At 39.8% G+C, this 17,495-nt stretch overlaps 1 protein-coding gene across 1 annotated transcript in view; it reads left to right on the forward strand.

The window, feature by feature from the left end:
• Positions 1 to 17,495, forward strand: part of pcnt (pericentrin) — a 72,519-nt gene that overhangs the window by 48,560 nt on the left and 6,464 nt on the right. The window contains exons 36-50 of the mRNA XM_088930798.1: positions 6 to 1,016; positions 3,182 to 3,352; positions 3,828 to 4,352; positions 4,673 to 4,772; positions 5,425 to 5,621; positions 8,053 to 8,247; positions 8,633 to 8,800; positions 9,239 to 9,434; positions 11,439 to 11,661; positions 11,965 to 12,115; positions 12,638 to 13,357; positions 13,635 to 13,885; positions 14,380 to 14,485; positions 16,063 to 16,233; positions 17,004 to 17,156. Of these exons, the coding sequence (XP_088786924.1) occupies positions 6 to 1,016; positions 3,182 to 3,352; positions 3,828 to 4,352; positions 4,673 to 4,772; positions 5,425 to 5,621; positions 8,053 to 8,247; positions 8,633 to 8,800; positions 9,239 to 9,434; positions 11,439 to 11,661; positions 11,965 to 12,115; positions 12,638 to 13,357; positions 13,635 to 13,885; positions 14,380 to 14,485; positions 16,063 to 16,233; positions 17,004 to 17,156 (4,338 nt within the window). The remainder of the gene's footprint in view (positions 1 to 5; positions 1,017 to 3,181; positions 3,353 to 3,827; positions 4,353 to 4,672; positions 4,773 to 5,424; positions 5,622 to 8,052; positions 8,248 to 8,632; positions 8,801 to 9,238; positions 9,435 to 11,438; positions 11,662 to 11,964; positions 12,116 to 12,637; positions 13,358 to 13,634; positions 13,886 to 14,379; positions 14,486 to 16,062; positions 16,234 to 17,003; positions 17,157 to 17,495) is intronic.

Here is a 17,495-nt window from a genome sequence, read left to right on the forward strand (position 1 = left end):
TTAAGGTGCTGGAAGAGAAGCAAGCTGAAGTCGAAGAGCTGAGGTCTCAGGTTGAACATCTTCGAGTAGATCAGGAGCGAATGCGCCGGGACAAAGAGGAGGAGGTGGAGCAGTTGCACGAGGTAATTGAGAAGCTGCAGGAGGAGCTTGCCCAGCTTGGACCCAACCGCCATGAGGTTAGTGACTCCCAGGACAGCCTGGAGCTCCAGGACTTCTGGCAGCACCCCAGCCAGGAAGACAGCCTAGGCCATGAGTTGGCCAGCCAAAGCCTTCAGTCATCCAGAGCCCATCTGAAGAAGCTGGAAGCTCAACTGGATTTGGCCTCTACAGAGAAAGAGGCCATTCAGCACCTACTCCAGACTCAGGAGGAGACATTTCGGAATCAGGTTGAGAATCTGGGAAAGAGTCTGCAGGATGAGAGGAAGCAACTGGAGACCCTTCAGGAGGAATCTAGTCTGCTTAGAGCCCATCTTTCCCAGCGGCAGGCAGAAGTTGACCTATTGGCTGCCCGTGTCCAGGAGCTGGAGGACATCTTGAGACAGCGGGAGGCCCAGTTGGTAGAGACTGAGCTGCAGGTAAAGACTTCTGAAGAGCAAAGAGATGCAGCACTTGCCAATTTGGGACACCTGCCAGGGAAAGTAATGGAACTTGAGAAGGAGCTGCAGTTGAAGACGTCTGAGACTGAGGAGCTTCTTAGGCTGCAAAGAGAAAAATCTGCAGTGGAGTTGGAGCTACTGAAATTGCAGGACCAAGAGTTGAAGAACAGGGAAGATGCCGAGGTAAAAAAACTAGAAACCCAGGTTCAGGATGGCTTGGCAGAAATTCGTCATCTGGTGACTGTGAAAACTGAACTATACACTGAGTGTCAGGCTCTCCGACAAGGAGAGGGCCATCTTCAGGAGGAGATCGAAAGACTGAAGAATGAAGTTACCTTTAAAAACACTCAGATTCAGGAGCTGAACCTTCAGCTAGAGGAGAAGATAGCAAGGAACTCGGAAGCACAGAAAGAAGTGCTGGTAAGTTTTTGCAATGCAATTCAGACTTTTATAATTGGGTTTAAATAGTATTCTCGGTTTGTGAAGTCAGTGGTGACATCAAGGCCTAAAAGGAAAATACTTCACCCTAGTTTGCATTACAGTGTAAAACATAGGAACTTTTTTTTTTAAAGTGGAACTGTAAAGTCTCTCCTGATGTTCTCTTGTTGCAGAAAGTCTTATTGCCTGGAGGATGCTGGTTCAAATTGTTTCTAAGCTATTGACCATTTTGTAGCAAATGCTATCTTTAGTATACATTTGATTAATGCAGCTAACTGGCCGTGGTATAGTGGATTGCCTGGGTAGTCCCTAGTTGTCCAAGAAGAAACAATATATGGTAGTAGAGCACCCATGCATAAATGCTTATTGGTAACTTTTTTTTAAATCCCTTCAAATTCTTTGAAATGTTGTGAACATGTTGACAGTAAGTAGGTCTCGATAGATGGGTTCCAAATTTTGTTAGGCTGAATATTAGGCTGTTAATCAGTTATCAAGCTCCATTCATCAATCGCCAGTTTTCCCTTTTTCAAGCACCAGTGTTGGGGAAAAGCCAGAGTATCTGAGAAAGACCCCCCTATCCTTTGTGAATACTGTATTGTACTCATCTACAGAAAAGACAATACACATAAAAAGCGAGATCTTAATCTATGAAATCACCTGTCTAATGGTTTGAATATCAAAATACAGATATCTGGGATCGAACTTCAGCACATAATCAACTAATGCTTAATAGCCATACATAACGTTAGGATATAAAGCTTTTAAGATCTTGTTTCAACTTCTAAAAAACTGTTCAAAAAGTAATGAGTATACCACACAGAACAATGGCAAAGATGACATTGTTAAACTAAAAATGGACAAGAGTTTACTCCAAGTACTACAACTTACATTCATTAATGCCCTGGAGTACTTTTTTTTTACTTGCCATGGTCATCAAAGTCTTTTTACGTTTGTACATTTGACTCTTGTCCAGAACAAATCAAATTGGTTAGGTGGTTAATCTCAGCAAGCAGTGTTGGGTTCAGCCTTTTTCTTTTTAAGTGTAAAAGGCATTTGGCAAAAATACGAAATTTGTAGTTTTCTGTTGCCATCTATAGATCTGCAACACTACTGGGAACATGAACACATCAGCAGTAGTGCAGAGATGCAGTCAGGCCATCGCTGTCGAGGGTTTCTTCACACACCACGTTGGCAGAGATCAGAGCTCACCTGGAACTTTTATTCACAGAGCACTAGCCAAGAGTGGTGGTAGGGTATCATTTTTGGGTACAGATGTTCAAATCATGTTGACACATTACAAAATTGAAATGGATGTACCCGTGTTCTTTTTTTTTTTAATCATCCTGCTTGGTTTTTATTACTCTGGAGAGTAAGAAATTGCTCTTTCTTGTTCCACTGCTAGAATCAAAAGCTGCCATCTGAAAAAATGTTTTTCTCAAAATATTTCAGGGATAAAGTTTTGGTGGGCAGTTTGCAAGTGGTGAAGCCTGTTTAGCATTAGGTTGTTTACATCTTTGTTCAGTTTATTTTTCAGCATTTTTAATTTGCATTATATACTATTTAGATTCAGATAATTACAAAATGGAAGAGGAGGAGACTGAATAATGTTGTATTCTTAGAACTACACTGTACTAAGGCACTAAAGCTATGTGGAAAAAATTGTGTATACCCTCATTTAAAGACATATTGGATTAATTTAGCTGTTAGTGAGCTGGCTGCTTTTACATCTGATCTTGAGCTGGCCACTAGCAGGAAAAGGAAGTGTGCGCTCGGGGAAAGAGGAAGAGCTAATGGTTGGAAGGGAGCACATCTGTACGGTTTTATGGTATTTACAACTGCTTTTTTTTAGGAGGCTTATCTTCTACTTTGGTTTTTAAACTATCTCGAACTGTTTATACGGGTTAAACAAGCTATTCTTTACATTCTTTTAAAGGTGCTTGACCTAGTTTTGAAATTAAACAGTGGAATCTTGTGATATTCCTCCTGCTTAAAAGCTGCCTCGGTTCTTCCTTTAACAAAGCATGAGCTTGTATCAGACAGTATATGCGAATATTGACAGTGACAGGAATGTTCTGCTTGTCACTCAGTTAAAAATACTCAGTCTTGAGGTTTGCTAGATAAGTAAATGTTTTTATTGTCTTCATCAGAAGGGAGCAGAGGAGACATTGGGAAAAGCCGAGTGTGCCCTTAGAGAGAAGGAGGAGCAGCTGGCTGAGCTGAAGGTGGAGCACGAGGCTCTAAGGGCAGAGCTAGCAGCTGTGAAGGAGGGGTTGAGTTCCAGCACAGAGAGAGCAGAGAAACTGCTGGAGGAGGGGCAGGTACTGTGATAGACAAGCTGCATTGTTTTGTATATGCCATGCTCCTTTAATGTGATTCGCATTTACTTTTTAAAACCACTTGAGGTTACTGTTAAAGTACTGTCTTTTGTATTTGAACAGGTAAGTGTGTTTAGCCTCTCGTCTGGCCCAGGTAATATTAAAAGCATCATATGATCCTGTTACATGTGATGGCCTCAATGGCTGTGGAATACTGCTAGCTTAGTTTTCTAATAGTAATCAGAGCTTACATTAAGGTTCATAGTTTTGCAGCTTTTTCATGACCTTTTGTTTCATACTTTCATACTTGAGACCATTTAAAATTTACATTTGGCTATTATTTACTTTATTTCATGTTCTCTTTCTTAGTCAGCTGTCAGATGTAAGTTGATAGTTTTAGGATTCTTAAACAATTATAAAACACAAATGTTTTTCTTTATATCAAGCCTTTTCTGATGGCCTCTATTTGTCTTATTAGACAAAAGACAAAGCTCTGGTTGACTTGAAGATCCACAACCAGAAGCTGAAATCGGAGCTAGAAGGCCTGCAGGCAGACCTGGTAATGCAGGAAGAGGAGCTGGCCTACCAGCAAAGGGAACTGGAGCAGATGAGAGAGCGATACAGCTTCCGGGCACCTTCAGTTGTCAGAGATGCAGATGTGAAGCCCTGTGGTCCAGATGAGAAGTCTCCAGAGAAATACAGGGGGTACCTCTTCAGCCTGTCGGGGGAGAGCTCCCCGTGTTCACCAGAGGTTCTGCGGAAGTATGATGCTAGTATGGAGCGTGGTCCTGACTTCCAGTCGTCTAACCTCCTGGAGCTCAGCACTCTCCACAGCACTGGCCTGGACCTCTTGCACAGCAAGGCTTCCACTCTGGAGAGGAACCGCTCTCAGCCTCCAGACCACATCCCCACTGACTCCGAGCATCCTAGCACCCACTCCCTGGGCTCCCATTTGGATTCTGAGGGGAACTTCTCCCTCCTGCACTCCGTTGATGTGGAGAAGGTTTGTCATTTGCATGCGTTGCGTAAAATTAATCTGGTGTTTTTTTTGTTTGGCTTTTCTTTAATGGTTGAAATATATGAAAATCTTTATGCCATCGATCCCAACTGAGATCTTGAACTTGGCTAAAACCGTTTTTGTTGTTTTGTAGAAACATTAAACTTAAAGATTTAAATCTTTTTCTCTGCATTTCCAAATTATAAGGGAATTTCTCTTTGCTATAGGTGAAGTAACCCCTGTTTAAATTCCAACATTTGTGCTCTTTTATAATTAAAATTACATGAATAGTAATTATTTAAATGAAAATACTTCCTTATATTTAGGCAAAGGATCTTGACAACCTTGAATTTCAGTCTCCTTCCCCTGAGTGTACTGCTTCTACAGTTTCTGTTCATGAGTGGGTCAGTGATGGATATGGAAGCAGTAAGTAACAGTTGTCATTACACTTCTGATGTGTTTATGTAGTTTTGCTGTGAGATGAATGTTAAAATCTTTTGTAGTGTGTGCAGCTTAATTCTTGATTCTGTTAAACTATGAACTGGTTCTTCACTTGGTATATTCTGTATTTTTACATAGTGTATAGAAATCATACCATCTGGAACATGGAGTGAGCTCAAGAAGTAATTTAATATACACAGAATAATATGTGATAACTTAGCTATTAAGCAATAGCATACTGTCTGCAATAGTGGTGAGATAGAGTTGCTATAGAGCTCTCAGTATTTTAACACACCATTCTGACCAAAGACTGGCAGTACACAAACTTGTACCAGTACCAGGCTGTACAATTTCATCAGTACCGCTGTTTAGACAAAGAAACAATCTCCTGTCCCCTCGACTAAATACATAATTGAAAAGTAAGAAATGTAAAAATACTTCTAGTAATAGGTTTTGTTTTGGTCATATAGATTCAATTTACAATTTATTGACTAAATGGCATGTTCATAAGATTCGTACAATTTGCGTTAGAGTACATGTTCATTTGACCCTTATTTAAAATAGAGCTAGTAAAATGGCTGTGAATTTCAAACATGTATATAGGAGCTATCTGTTGTTCATTTGCCTTTGATCTCAGATTCATTAGAGTGCAATACATTTCCAGATGGAAGTTCAGAAGTAGGGGCTCGACTGAAGTTGGAGCTGGAGACAACCGAACGCCTTGATGCCAATTTTGTGGAGTACCTCCGTCAGCGTGGCATGACCCTACCAGATGACAACAGCATGGCACAGAGTGCAGTCAAACCAGAGGAAGATATTTCTCCTGAGCTGCAGGTACAGAGCAGCATGACTAGATATAATTTCTGTTTTCATAAAGATGTCAGTGGCAGAGACCTTGGTGAACTTTGTCATATTTTGTAGCAGTTTCAGTGCATTAATTGGGTATTCTCTTCCACATAATTAGGGTGCATTACAGCCAGAACAATAGCTTAAGCTAATTTTCATTTTAGTCAATTTAATCTTAAGGTGCTCTTAAGTTTAAGTCTAAAGTTTGAATTTATATTGCACTGAATGTAGGTCAAGTCATTGTAAGTCACTTGAGAATTTTTCAGAATATTGCTCATGGTACATGGTACTCTACTATGAAGGAAACCATGAACAAGATACACATTAACATGTTTTTTGATGTATTGAACAGTAACATTGGATCTTACAAGTTTTATTTTGTGCAAATTAGTTTTTTAGATCAGATGGTCCCCAGTCTTTTTCCTGAAGTTTTGGAGTAAAGTTTTTTGAAGTCTCTAAGATTGAAGCTAAAATGGTAAACATTAATAAGGAAATGATACAGTACCTAACCTACTGAGTTGAGGACAGATTCTAAGGGCTTTACTGGTTATCCGCCATGTGATTATAAAACAACTTCCAAACCCAAGGATGCTGTACATCATGAACAAAGACAAGAAAATGAATATAAAATGAAGGGGAAAAAAAAGCCTACAGTTTTTTAAAAATTGACTGTAGGCAATCAAACGTAGACCTTGGTAGAGGTAAAGGTAGTTTAGGCTTAAAGAGTTAAGTTGTCTGAGGAAGGTCATTCCACAACACGAGCAGCGGCACAGAAGCCATGGTCACCAAAAGTCTGTAGTTTGATGTCGCGCAAACAAGAGACGTGACGGAGGGGGAAGATGTTTTAACATAAATCTGAGTATCATCTGGATAATATTAAAACTGAAGACCATGTTTGTGTATAATTTGGCCGAGAGGTAGCATATAACTAAATAAAGGCACATGGTGGATTTAGACAAAATGCTACCTTCCACTGATAGACAAGAATGTCTGCAAGCATCTAAGCAACGCTAAATGATTTACTGTATCAAAAGCAGCACTACGATAGAGGAGCAAAAAGGATACTTATAGCCCCTGACTCAGAGACAATAAGTAAATCATTCACAACCCTGATAAGAGCAATCTCAGTGCTATGATTTGAGCAGAAGCCAGACTGAAATGGCTCAAACAAGTCATTAGCCATCATATGTGCCCATAGTGGACGTGCAAACACGCATTCTAAAACTTTCAATAGAGATTGGTCTGTAGTACATTATATTAGGGTCCGAGCCAGGTTTCTTCAGTATAGGAGTGCAGTCTTTAAGGTATTAGGGACCACACCCAGGGAAAGACAGCTGTTGATGTTGACAGTTAAATGGCAGATGTCTGCGAGGCAAGCTTTCAATAAAGAGGTAGGGATGTGATGTAAGTTGTAAGTTGAATGGTGTTAACTAAGCTAGATTCAGAATAATCGGGTACAAAGGGAAAGTCAGTGTAAAAACTAGGATACAAGTAGTTGTCTGAATTCATTGCAAGGCTGCGGCTTGGTTCAAGATAACTGTAGTTGGATAGCATCAATCTTTTATTGAAAAAATTGCAGAAATTTAGAGGTCGAGGTGGCAGAGAGCATAGTTGTCAGGGTGTTTAAGTGAGCTTATTGATGACGGAGAAGAGTGCTTTACGAATTCCTAGTCCTGTGCTAATTGTATCAGAGATACAGGAGGATATGGCAGAAGCTAGAGCAGCTCTGTAAATTTGTAGGTAATGGTTATAAGAGTGTGAACCACTAGGCTGGATTTTTCACTTAAGCGTTCTGAAAGCCGTTCAGATTCTGAAGTTCAGATGTGTGCTATGGAGACGAGTGCTTGAAGGAAACCAAGTGAGTTTTAAGGGATGCGAGTTTATCCAAAGCATTAGTCAATACCGTTAGAATATCGACAGTTCAGCTGTTGTAAATGACCAGTTTTTTAAAAGGAGAGAACTAAATACAGCATTAGAGAAATCGGAGTGGTTTGGAGATTTCAGATTTCCAAAAACAATTGTGAGATTGAGAAAGAAAGATTGATCCAGACATCAAATAATATAGCTTTGTGATCAGAAATGTGTAGGTCAATGTTGTGAAGATGGCAAATTTTAGAGGCATTCTGGCCAGAAGCACAAACAAGATCAAGGGTGTGACCACAGACATGGGTAGGAAAATTCACCAATTGAGACAGATCAAAGCATTCCAGTCAACATGAATGTTAAAACCGCCAAGCATTAAGGCTGGACTGGACAAGTCATAGGCCTTAGTGTTGTCAGCAGTTCAGATACAAAGACAGGGCAGAACGTGGGAGGACATTAGTAGAATTAACAATGGAGTATAGCACATAGTTCTCTTGTGAGAAGGCTTGAGACTGGAAGATGAAAATCTCAATTTTTTTGTTGTGTATTCTACCAGGGTTTGTTGAAGAAGGTGTATGATGAGGCTTGCCGGGTGCTTTTGCTTTCCGAACGCTCTGTCCCCGTCTCTGTTATGCCCACTGAGCTTCCAACTGGTGTTATGCCTGAGAGCTGGCACAGAGAGAAGGTAGCTCTGCAAGAAATCATCCAATCACTCAAAGATCTCCTTTCCAAGCTGGTTGATAAGGAAAAGGTCAGTATGGTTTGAATACACTGCAACTAGTTTCTCCTCTTAAACTGAATCACAGCACAATTTTTCAACTTTCTATGGCAATTAGATGTTAGTGTAGCAAAATAACTTACACATTTTTACTATTAAATTATTCCTGTGCAAAACTAGATGCAAGATCTAGAAACTAGAATTCTTAACCAAGATTTTGAGAAACTGCAAAATAGTGCAAAACTTTAAAAAATGTAGTTTGCCATGATGTTTTGGTTACCTTAGGTTTAGGGAATTAAAAATTATAGACTATAAAATCTTAGTGAATAGTCCATTGACATTTGCTTGTAAAGTTTTACGATTTTTAACAGTTCAGTAAGAGCTCCGGTTCATAACTCTTGTCCCACTGTGCAAACAGGAGTGTAATGATGGAGCAGACTGGTGGGGAGAGCTGCTACAGGCTGTGCACAGTGTGTTTGACAGAGAGAGGGACTGGCTCCGATCTGAGCTCCACTCCATCAGCTCACGGGGCCCTGCAGACATTAGCCCCCTCTTAGACAGACTGGAGCGACTCCTAAAAGAACAGGTAACGGCACCAGCCCTTCATGTCAGATCTGGTCTCTGCTTTTGAATGAGCTGTGGGCAGTTCAGGTAGACAATCCGTGTCCATTTGTTACAAATTAAGTTTAAGAGATGTTCATCTGTATTCATATAAGTTATGGACCAATCAAGAAACCTTTTAATGACGAGCTAAAGTGCTTTTGCAGTGAAGTCATCTCACATACTGAATTATTAAAGGAGTATAAAATTACTAATGTTATGTAAAACAAACCCAGTTAGTCAGTTAAGTAAACTGGCTGTAATTTCTCTAGGTTAATTGGATTGACCCAAGTTATGTTTTTGAACAATTTATGCCTTTTCCTCACCTCACATCCCCTTAATTGTGTTACACTGGCTTGGCTTGGGGTTGTGTGTTGTGGCTGTTTAGATCCTGAAAACTTGACCACCTCCGATTTGTGTTCAGGACGAGCAGTGGAAAGTGTCTCTGGAGCGACTTCTTACGGCAGACCGCAGCAGCCTACTAGCCGAAGTGCAGGCCTTGCAGGCTCAGCTTCGCATCTCCAGCCTACAGAGCCAGGAGCAGCTGCAGCAGCTGCAGAGTACTCTGAGTACTGTCGAGGAGCAGAGCAACCAGCGCCAGCACCAGCTGCGCAGACAGGGTGAGTCTGTTCTGTTCATGTGTGCTTACCTCTTCACATTGCATATGAGTACAGGTGGTTAGAATTCACACTCGAGTCTGATGAACTGAGGAGCTTCACAAATTTTCAACTTGTGTACCAGAATGTTCAGCTGCTTCTAGGTCCTATTATGTTCTCTCGCATTGAGATGATGTGATGCTTTGTGTTATCTTCTCAGTCATGTAACAGTGTTTTTTTTTTAATGTACAAACTACACTAGCACGATTCTCAGTTTAGTATTATACTGGATGTTAAATTCAATGTGAATGTAGTAAATAAGGGTAACGTGCAGTGGACATTGGCCATGCTCTGTTTGCCACCAAGATCAGTACATATAGTAGTTACTTGCTGCTGAAATGGATGGTTTAAAGCATTCAGAAGTATAAAAAGGCATGGCACAGGAGTGAGATAATGGTACCGTGAAGAAATGGTACAATTGCTGATATTATGGATTGAAGATCTCATATTAGTTTAGCCCTCTTTCAGTACATAGCCATAAGCTTTTACAATACTTACAGAAGGAGCTAGGACAGAAAAGACCATTCAAGACTACCCATGAATGGTCTTTTCTGTCCTAGTTTTTTGTTTTTCCATGTTTTTTTGTCATGTTTTGTTTGTCCATGTTTTTCAGAAAAATTAACTGTATAATTATGATGAGGGTATAAATACATCATTAATATAATTATGATAGTAACATTTTTTCTCATACTGCAACAGGTTATCAAGCAAACAACTTAAAAGCATCTAAGGTACATTAAGGTTAAATAAGTATCATTTATATTATATTAAGAGAATTTTAAGGAGATGGTATACATCTCTACCTATTCTTATACAAGAAAATGGTTTTGCAGTCTTTGGCCCTCAGTATTTAAAAGTTTTCTTGTGGGGCAAATTCTCCGCTATGTATTGCTTTAAGTTGCTACTTTTCAGTCCCTTATCCTGACATCCATTGGGGACTGCCTGGTTACCCTACACTACTTTCTACACCAGTAGATGGCAATTATTTGTGCCAACTCTGAGAGTTTAGGGTAAGAGTGTTCCAAAGTGAGATGTTCCTTAGTAGTGTGTGTGTGTGTATATGATTAAAAACAAATAACACAAAAATGTAATAAACTATTTTATATTTTTATCATTCTGGTAATCTTTGTATTGTACTATATACTGGTACAGTTATACAGGGAAGCTGTCAGAACTAATTACATTTTTTGTGACTTTGCTACCAATGTTTAGCTATGTATATGTGGTTGGGGCTGCATTAGGTTTAATGCATTGCATTTTATGCCAATTTTGGGGAAAAAGTTGTTTTTAAAGGATTGTGATCAGCAGAAATATGGTCTTCATTGCTGCTGAAGGTGTATCATTACGATACCTGCTTGTAATGGCCCTTGCTTGTGAGACTTCACACCCGGAGACGTTATCTACTGATGTTATCTAGCACTGAGTCTTGATTGTTGAAGATTTGTTTACATTTTTTTTATTCCACCTGAAATATTCATGTTTTAAAGATGACTTTTTTCAAGGTTTTGTGTTAATAATACTCTTTTCAGTCTGTAACATGGGATCAGCAAAATGCTAATTTAGTTTTTTAAGATGCACTCGATACATAGTATAGAAACCAAGAAATGTGAGCCTGAAGTGTTCGTTTGTCCAGCCAAGCTTTATTGAATGCATTCAAGGAACCACAATAAGGACCATAGTAGTTATAGTATACCTATCGTAGCTCAAAGGGGATATGACTCTGCACCGCTTATATATACGTTTCTCTACACTCTCCCCCTCCTGTTTTTGAGGTAACTTTCTCACAATACTCCAGGACTCAGACAGCACTTAAACCTTCCTTTCTCATCAGGAGTTTAGTGTAAACATTCACCATTTGGGATTTAGTACGGGGGGGAAGCATCTGTGCTTAAGTAAGCGTGATGGTCAGAGTTCAGCACGTGAAAGCTGCTAGCAGGCTCCATCAATAGTAACAATGTCTCTTTGTAGTGGAGTTGCTGGAGTACAAGCTGCAGCAGGAGCAGACACTGGTGAGCGATCTGCAGAATTCCTTGAGAGCGGAGCAGACCAGGTCAGCTGAACTGCGTGCTCACCTCAGGACAGAGCAGGAGGCTGTGTGTGAGCTGAAGAAGGAGCTCTCTAGCTCCAGCCAGGAGCTGAATACAGCTACTAAGGCCCAGCAGGAGCTTCAGAATGAGATCCAAAGGCTCAGGTACAGTTTAAATTTAAGGAAGCTTACATATGTTTTTGGTCTATTATTTTGGTCTATTTTGAAAGTTACGCCTTACATAGTTCAGTATTCTTCTGTTCTTTTCTGGCCACTTATAGTTGTGATGTGCAGAGAACAGAATTTAGGCCTAGTAAATGTATTTCATTAGCATTATTGGGCAGGTTGGAAGATAGCCCTGGGAAAAGTCAATGTATGTACTTTGAGATTACGGCATTCTTAAAATGTTAAGAATTTTTAGTGAATAAATGTAAAGAATTAATTTCAGAATGATCTGACACCTTGTAGATCTAAGCTGGAGAATGAGGAAGCTAGGCAGCAGACTAGCTTGGAAGCACTGGAGAAGGAGAAACAGAAAATTTGGGAATTGCAGCATGACCTGGACCAGGAGAGACTAGAATCTCAACAAAGACTTCACCAAGAGGGAAAGACACATGAGGTACACAACACTTTACATTTGTTTAAATATGTTTAAACAACCTAGTGATTTCAGTTTATACATACGTGTTACATTCTCTTAACAGAATGGGCAATAACTAATAATGCAATTAGAGTAATCCCTAGAATCAATTACTCAGTGGTGAAGCTTATTTTCTGTTAATAAATTTCTGTCTCTAGGTTTTCATTTAGTGGAGTCTGTGATCTAAAGGTCAGCTGTTCATAATTCCTGAGTTTATTTTCCTTTCCATTTTTCCTCTTTTAAATAACATTTGATCAATTCATAATTTTATCATTGTCCTCAACTTGTCAGAGATAAATTCAACTTATCTTTTTCTTTCCATTAAATCATGCTTTTCCTTTACCTATAATTAGTATCTGTAAAATGTATGTCTCACTCATTTTATATACATGTGTATTGATTTAAAAAGGTTGAGAACGTGCTTTGACAGAAAATAAGAAAATTGTGCTCTAAGCCTTTTCTGCTTTACACTTCACCCTTCCCTCCCACAAAATTCTTCAGGTGCTGCGGGCGTCACTGGAAGAACGCAACCTCCAGAACAGCCAGCTGTGTAGCGCTCTAGAACAAGAGCGCATCGTTTCCAGTAATCTGCGCAAGGAACTTCAGATTGAGCAGTCCCGCTGTGAGGCTCTCATCTCGCAGGAGAGGAGCAAGCTCAGTGAGGTGCAGCACCAGCTCGAGGAAGAGCGGGCCCGTTGTGACAAGCTTCGGGACAGCCTCAGCCATGAACAGCAGCAGCTGGTGGAGGAGTACCGGCAGAGGATGAAGGAGGAATCGCTGCGCAGGGAAGGAGCAGCTAGCCAGGACAGAACGTTCATTCAAGAGCTGCAGACCCACCTGGAGCAGGAGAGGGCACGCAGCGTGGAGCTGGCTGCCATGATGGAGAAGACCCAGCAGCAGGCCATACAAACCAAACGACAGCTGGAGGCAGACACCCAGCAGACCCGTGAAGGCCTGCTACAAGAGCAGGAGGTCAGCGTCAAACTCCGCATTGCTCTGGAGAACCTGCAGATCCAGAAACAGGAGCTGGCTTGTAGCCTGGACACAGAGAAGCAGAGAGTTTCCCAACTGCAGGCTGACCTTGAAGCACTGCAGGAGAAAATCAGGGCTATGAAAGAGAAGGAGAGGACCCGGGAGGAGCAGAGGGAAAGAATAAGAAAACAAGAGCAGCAAGAGCTGGCAGACAGAGAGCGCAAACATGCGAGGACCATTGAAAGACTGGTGAGGATTTGGGGTTCCATGAATCTCGCCATTAAGCTCCAGTTCTAGAGCCTTTTTAGGTGATACAGCAAAATAACATATACAGCATAAAGAACTATGCACAGCAATATTAACATCCCAGTGTTCAAGTTTAGCATTAAGACTTGATTAACCTTTTTGAAAAATTAGAATATAAAAGTGGATGTCTTTGTTGTTTTCTGACCGTTTTCCTCCCTGGGCACGTGCTAATTGGGTTATGAGGTGTAGCTGAGCACTCATGTGCTTTGCTTTTCCACAGCATGAGATGGAGCTGCAGAAACAGAGGGACCAGCAGCGCATGAAGCAGCTCCAGCAGGCTCTGGCAGAGCTGGAAGAACAGGAGAGGGAACTGACTTCACAAAGGCGGCAACAAGCTCACACACCCAACCTCCGTCCAGCTCGGGACACAGACGCTCTCCTGTGGCACCACCAACAACTGCAGTTCATGCAGCAGCAGCTTCAGCTGGCCACGCTCCGACTGAAGGACTTCATACACAGTTCCCAAGACAGGTAATGGAGTGGTGACTTTAAAAAGAGCCAAGCCACCTCTGTGTAGATAAACCTTAACTTTGTATGGAAGCTTTTGCCTTGGTAAAATGTTTTGCAAATGCATTACATACAGTGTAAGAGAATGGATTTAAAAATATTTTTAGTATGGAACATGTCCATATTTATTAATCATTACTGCAGAAAACGGGAGTTTTCTGCATTGAAAATGTATTGGTTTTACCCCTTAACCACTTCTTTGCATATTCTGAAACTTTCTTATAAAAAAACAGGCATTGTTTATAACAACCGAAAGATCGCAAGTAAGATTGGCAACTATAGAGTAACTTGTTGGGTTGCTAATAGCGAATTGATCCTAGGTTCTCTAGGATCTAATCTTCAATCGATTCTTGAAAGAAGTCAGAATACTGGCTTCAAAAAGCAGCCTCTTCCAGACCTCAACAATCCTTTGTGACAGTAGTGGACAGATCTTTTGTTTCTATTGAAATGTTTATTAGGGGTGGACCTGGCCAGAGTCAGTCTGAAGAAGAGGATCTGCAGTACTTGTTAAGTACCCTGAGCAGCCTGGACAATGACTTAAAGACGCTGTGCTCCAGCAGTCAGGTGAGTGGGATGCAGATGTCTGGCATTTTGCAATGAAGTGACAGGTTGGCAAAGGATTGAACATATACAGGTTCTTCGTATTAGCTTCTTGTGCTCTCTAAATGGAATGAAAGTTTTTCGGCAAATCACCTGTCAGGCCTTTCTGCATTTATCTGAGAAATACATTTGGGTTTTGTATTTTTTTCCCAAGCACTGTTGTTCCAAGATGGTTTGCATTGGGATCATTTTTACTTTTAGAATATCAGAGACTGCAGTAATATACTACATTTTACCTAGTGATCAAATATGTAGTTGGTCACTTCCTTTGCTTTGGGCCCTAAGGATAAACCATGGGAAATGTTGAATTGCCAATACAATTTTAGGCTTTTGAGTGCCATAGAACTTTGTAACATCACACTAGTGTTTTTAGTTGGTAGTTGTTCATTGTTACACAGGTGAGTGAAACTAAGCTGGTCTGTTGATCTTGTAAATCAAAAAACTTTGTATTGTGATTCTGAGCCAGTGTTGTGATGATTTTCTTGGATTCAGAACATTGTTTTTAAATAAAGAGAATAATTTAAGTAGATTTATAAAATGCAGCACAAATACTTGTGTACAAGGTTTGCATTTTGTTCAACCACTTACAAATGAAGCATTGTTTTTGGTCATGAACAGTTTTCAGCTGGCACATTTGATTAAAAGTAGATGGGATGTCAATTTATTTGAAATATGGCTAAAAGAAAGATGTAAAGATTGCTCTTAAACCTGAAAATTGGATGATCCTATAAAGAACCAAAACAAATTACTGCTGTGAAAGACTGTGAAATGCTTCTGAAGGTAATGTTATGAAATAAGGTGTGATTGGATAGGCAGTTTGAGTAACAGTAATTAGATGGATATAAAAATCTCCTAGAATTCTTCAATGTACAAATACAGCCACAAGTTAGATTTTAGTTTAATTTATGTAACAGTTACAATTGCACTAGTTAACCATGATATCTTAATACTGTATATTTCTCCACAGTAGTATGTAAACAGTTTTTGTTGAATTGTTTTGGTTTCAGGTTCTTGCAGAATGTGAATTATGTAATCAATATATCTGCCTGACAAGCCCTTTGGTTTCAAAGCCACACATTTGGAATTGCAGATTGTTTTAAGACTTGCCTCTATCACTCGACAAAAACTCCTCTTCTCGTTTAGGCCCGAATAAGATATGCAGAGAAACCCTCTTTAAACAGCAAGTATATTTGATATAATCAACAAAGAGCTCAATAGGTGAAATCAAAAGAATGTTTTAGTAAATTGGATATTTTATCCTGTTACTTATTTTAAATTTCCTTATCACTAAATTTGTCTTTGGTCATTTTAATTTAAACTTGTTTCATGCAGTTTCAAGTACAGACAATTGGAGTGGCAAGCTTCAATGTTAAGTTTTATGAATATAACACTAGATTGTCTTGACATCCCTGCTAGTATGTAGCAAAATACAAACAATACACGTCTTTTCTAATCAAGAAGCAATACAGCCATAGTTTGTCTAGTTTACAGTATGTGATGTTTACAGAAAGAATAAAAGCACCTCAATTTTTCCACTGCAGAGCCCAGCACAAACCACTTCAAGCCTAGCTGACCGATTGCTGAGAGAGAATTCACATTTAACCTGCCGTTTGACAGCACTGACTGCCGATAAATTGGAGCTGAAACGCTCTGTAACCCGCTTGGAGAAGGAACGGTCGATGTACACGGAGCAAAGGAAAGCCAGAGACCAGGTAACTGGAGGTTCACTTCAGTCTTCATTCTAGTTCCGTTCGAACTGGCATACCTCAGCAGTGGTCTGTTAATGTCCATAAATAATTTTGCTGTAGATATACAGCAGGTTTTAGAAATATTTGAGCATTGAGTTTGCGGCTTGTGTACAGATGAAGCTGACTAGGTAATCTGTTTGGATGAAATCTTGAAGAGAGCACAAGTATAGTGTGGATCTGTAGAATACGAAAATTAAGTTGTACAGTACTTTAGCTTATGCATGTCAGGTATTTTTTATAGCCATGAATCAGCAAGTATTGCTATAGTATAACTTACAATCAGATCTTATTGAGGTCTTATGGTATTCTGAAGTAAGCATAGTTCTGTGGTCATCTCTGTCATGTTTACTAGAGTCAAAATTAATTTAAATCAAGTACTCCATTATTGAAATGGAGTGTTTGCACGTGATCATCCTCAATAGTGCAATATGTGTCAAAACATATGGTAGATTTAAAATATTCTCCCATACATAATTGATTAGTATCTCTAAAGCCTGGACAATTTATTTTTAATTGGAATTAATCAGCCTTTATTCATCATGGCACAAGCAATATGGTTTATGATAGCTTTGTATGCTTCTTACTTTGCCAATGTTTTTGTACCTTTCCCATTAAATGTGATTTGGAACATCAAATACTGAGTGAAATGGGGTAAAAGCATTATACAAGTCTGAGTTAAATGTATAAATCATTAAGAGCAGTCAGTTGCACTTCATTATCTTTGTATTCCAAAGCTGGAGCCAGCTGATACTGTCCCACTGTCTGAGAAGCTAGCTTGGCAGAAGGAAAAGGCAGCCCTACAGATGGCCCTAAAGAAAGCAGAATCCGAGCTTTCCCACGTTACTGCAGAGATAGAGAACAGACCAGTTCCTGAGAGCTCCAGCAAGGTAACTATCTCCAGATTATACTTCAGTGTGTTTCTTCTTTGGCAGTTTAAAGAGGTAGGTCAATAAACAAAAAACCTAAAGGGCACCACTGGTTTTTTAGTTTGGTGTTGTGCAGTTCTGTGTACTATTACAGTTTTTACAACATTCTGCAGATACTGAACATTAAAAGAAACTTAGAAAATGTTGATTTAATGTTTTTGGTGGGGGTTGATTAATTTGCAATTTGATTAATTGCTCAATTCTGACGGCCTTGAGAATCACAGCTAATTTAAAAAAAAAATTATAGCAGGTAAACCAAAGTGATAAATTGCATGTTATTTCACTTTTAACCACAATACC

The sequence above is a fragment of the Atractosteus spatula genome, chromosome 13 (genome assembly GCF_055471065.1).
Source record: "Atractosteus spatula isolate fAtrSpa1 chromosome 13, fAtrSpa1.hap1, whole genome shotgun sequence".
Lineage (NCBI taxonomy): Eukaryota > Metazoa > Chordata > Actinopteri > Semionotiformes > Lepisosteidae > Atractosteus > Atractosteus spatula.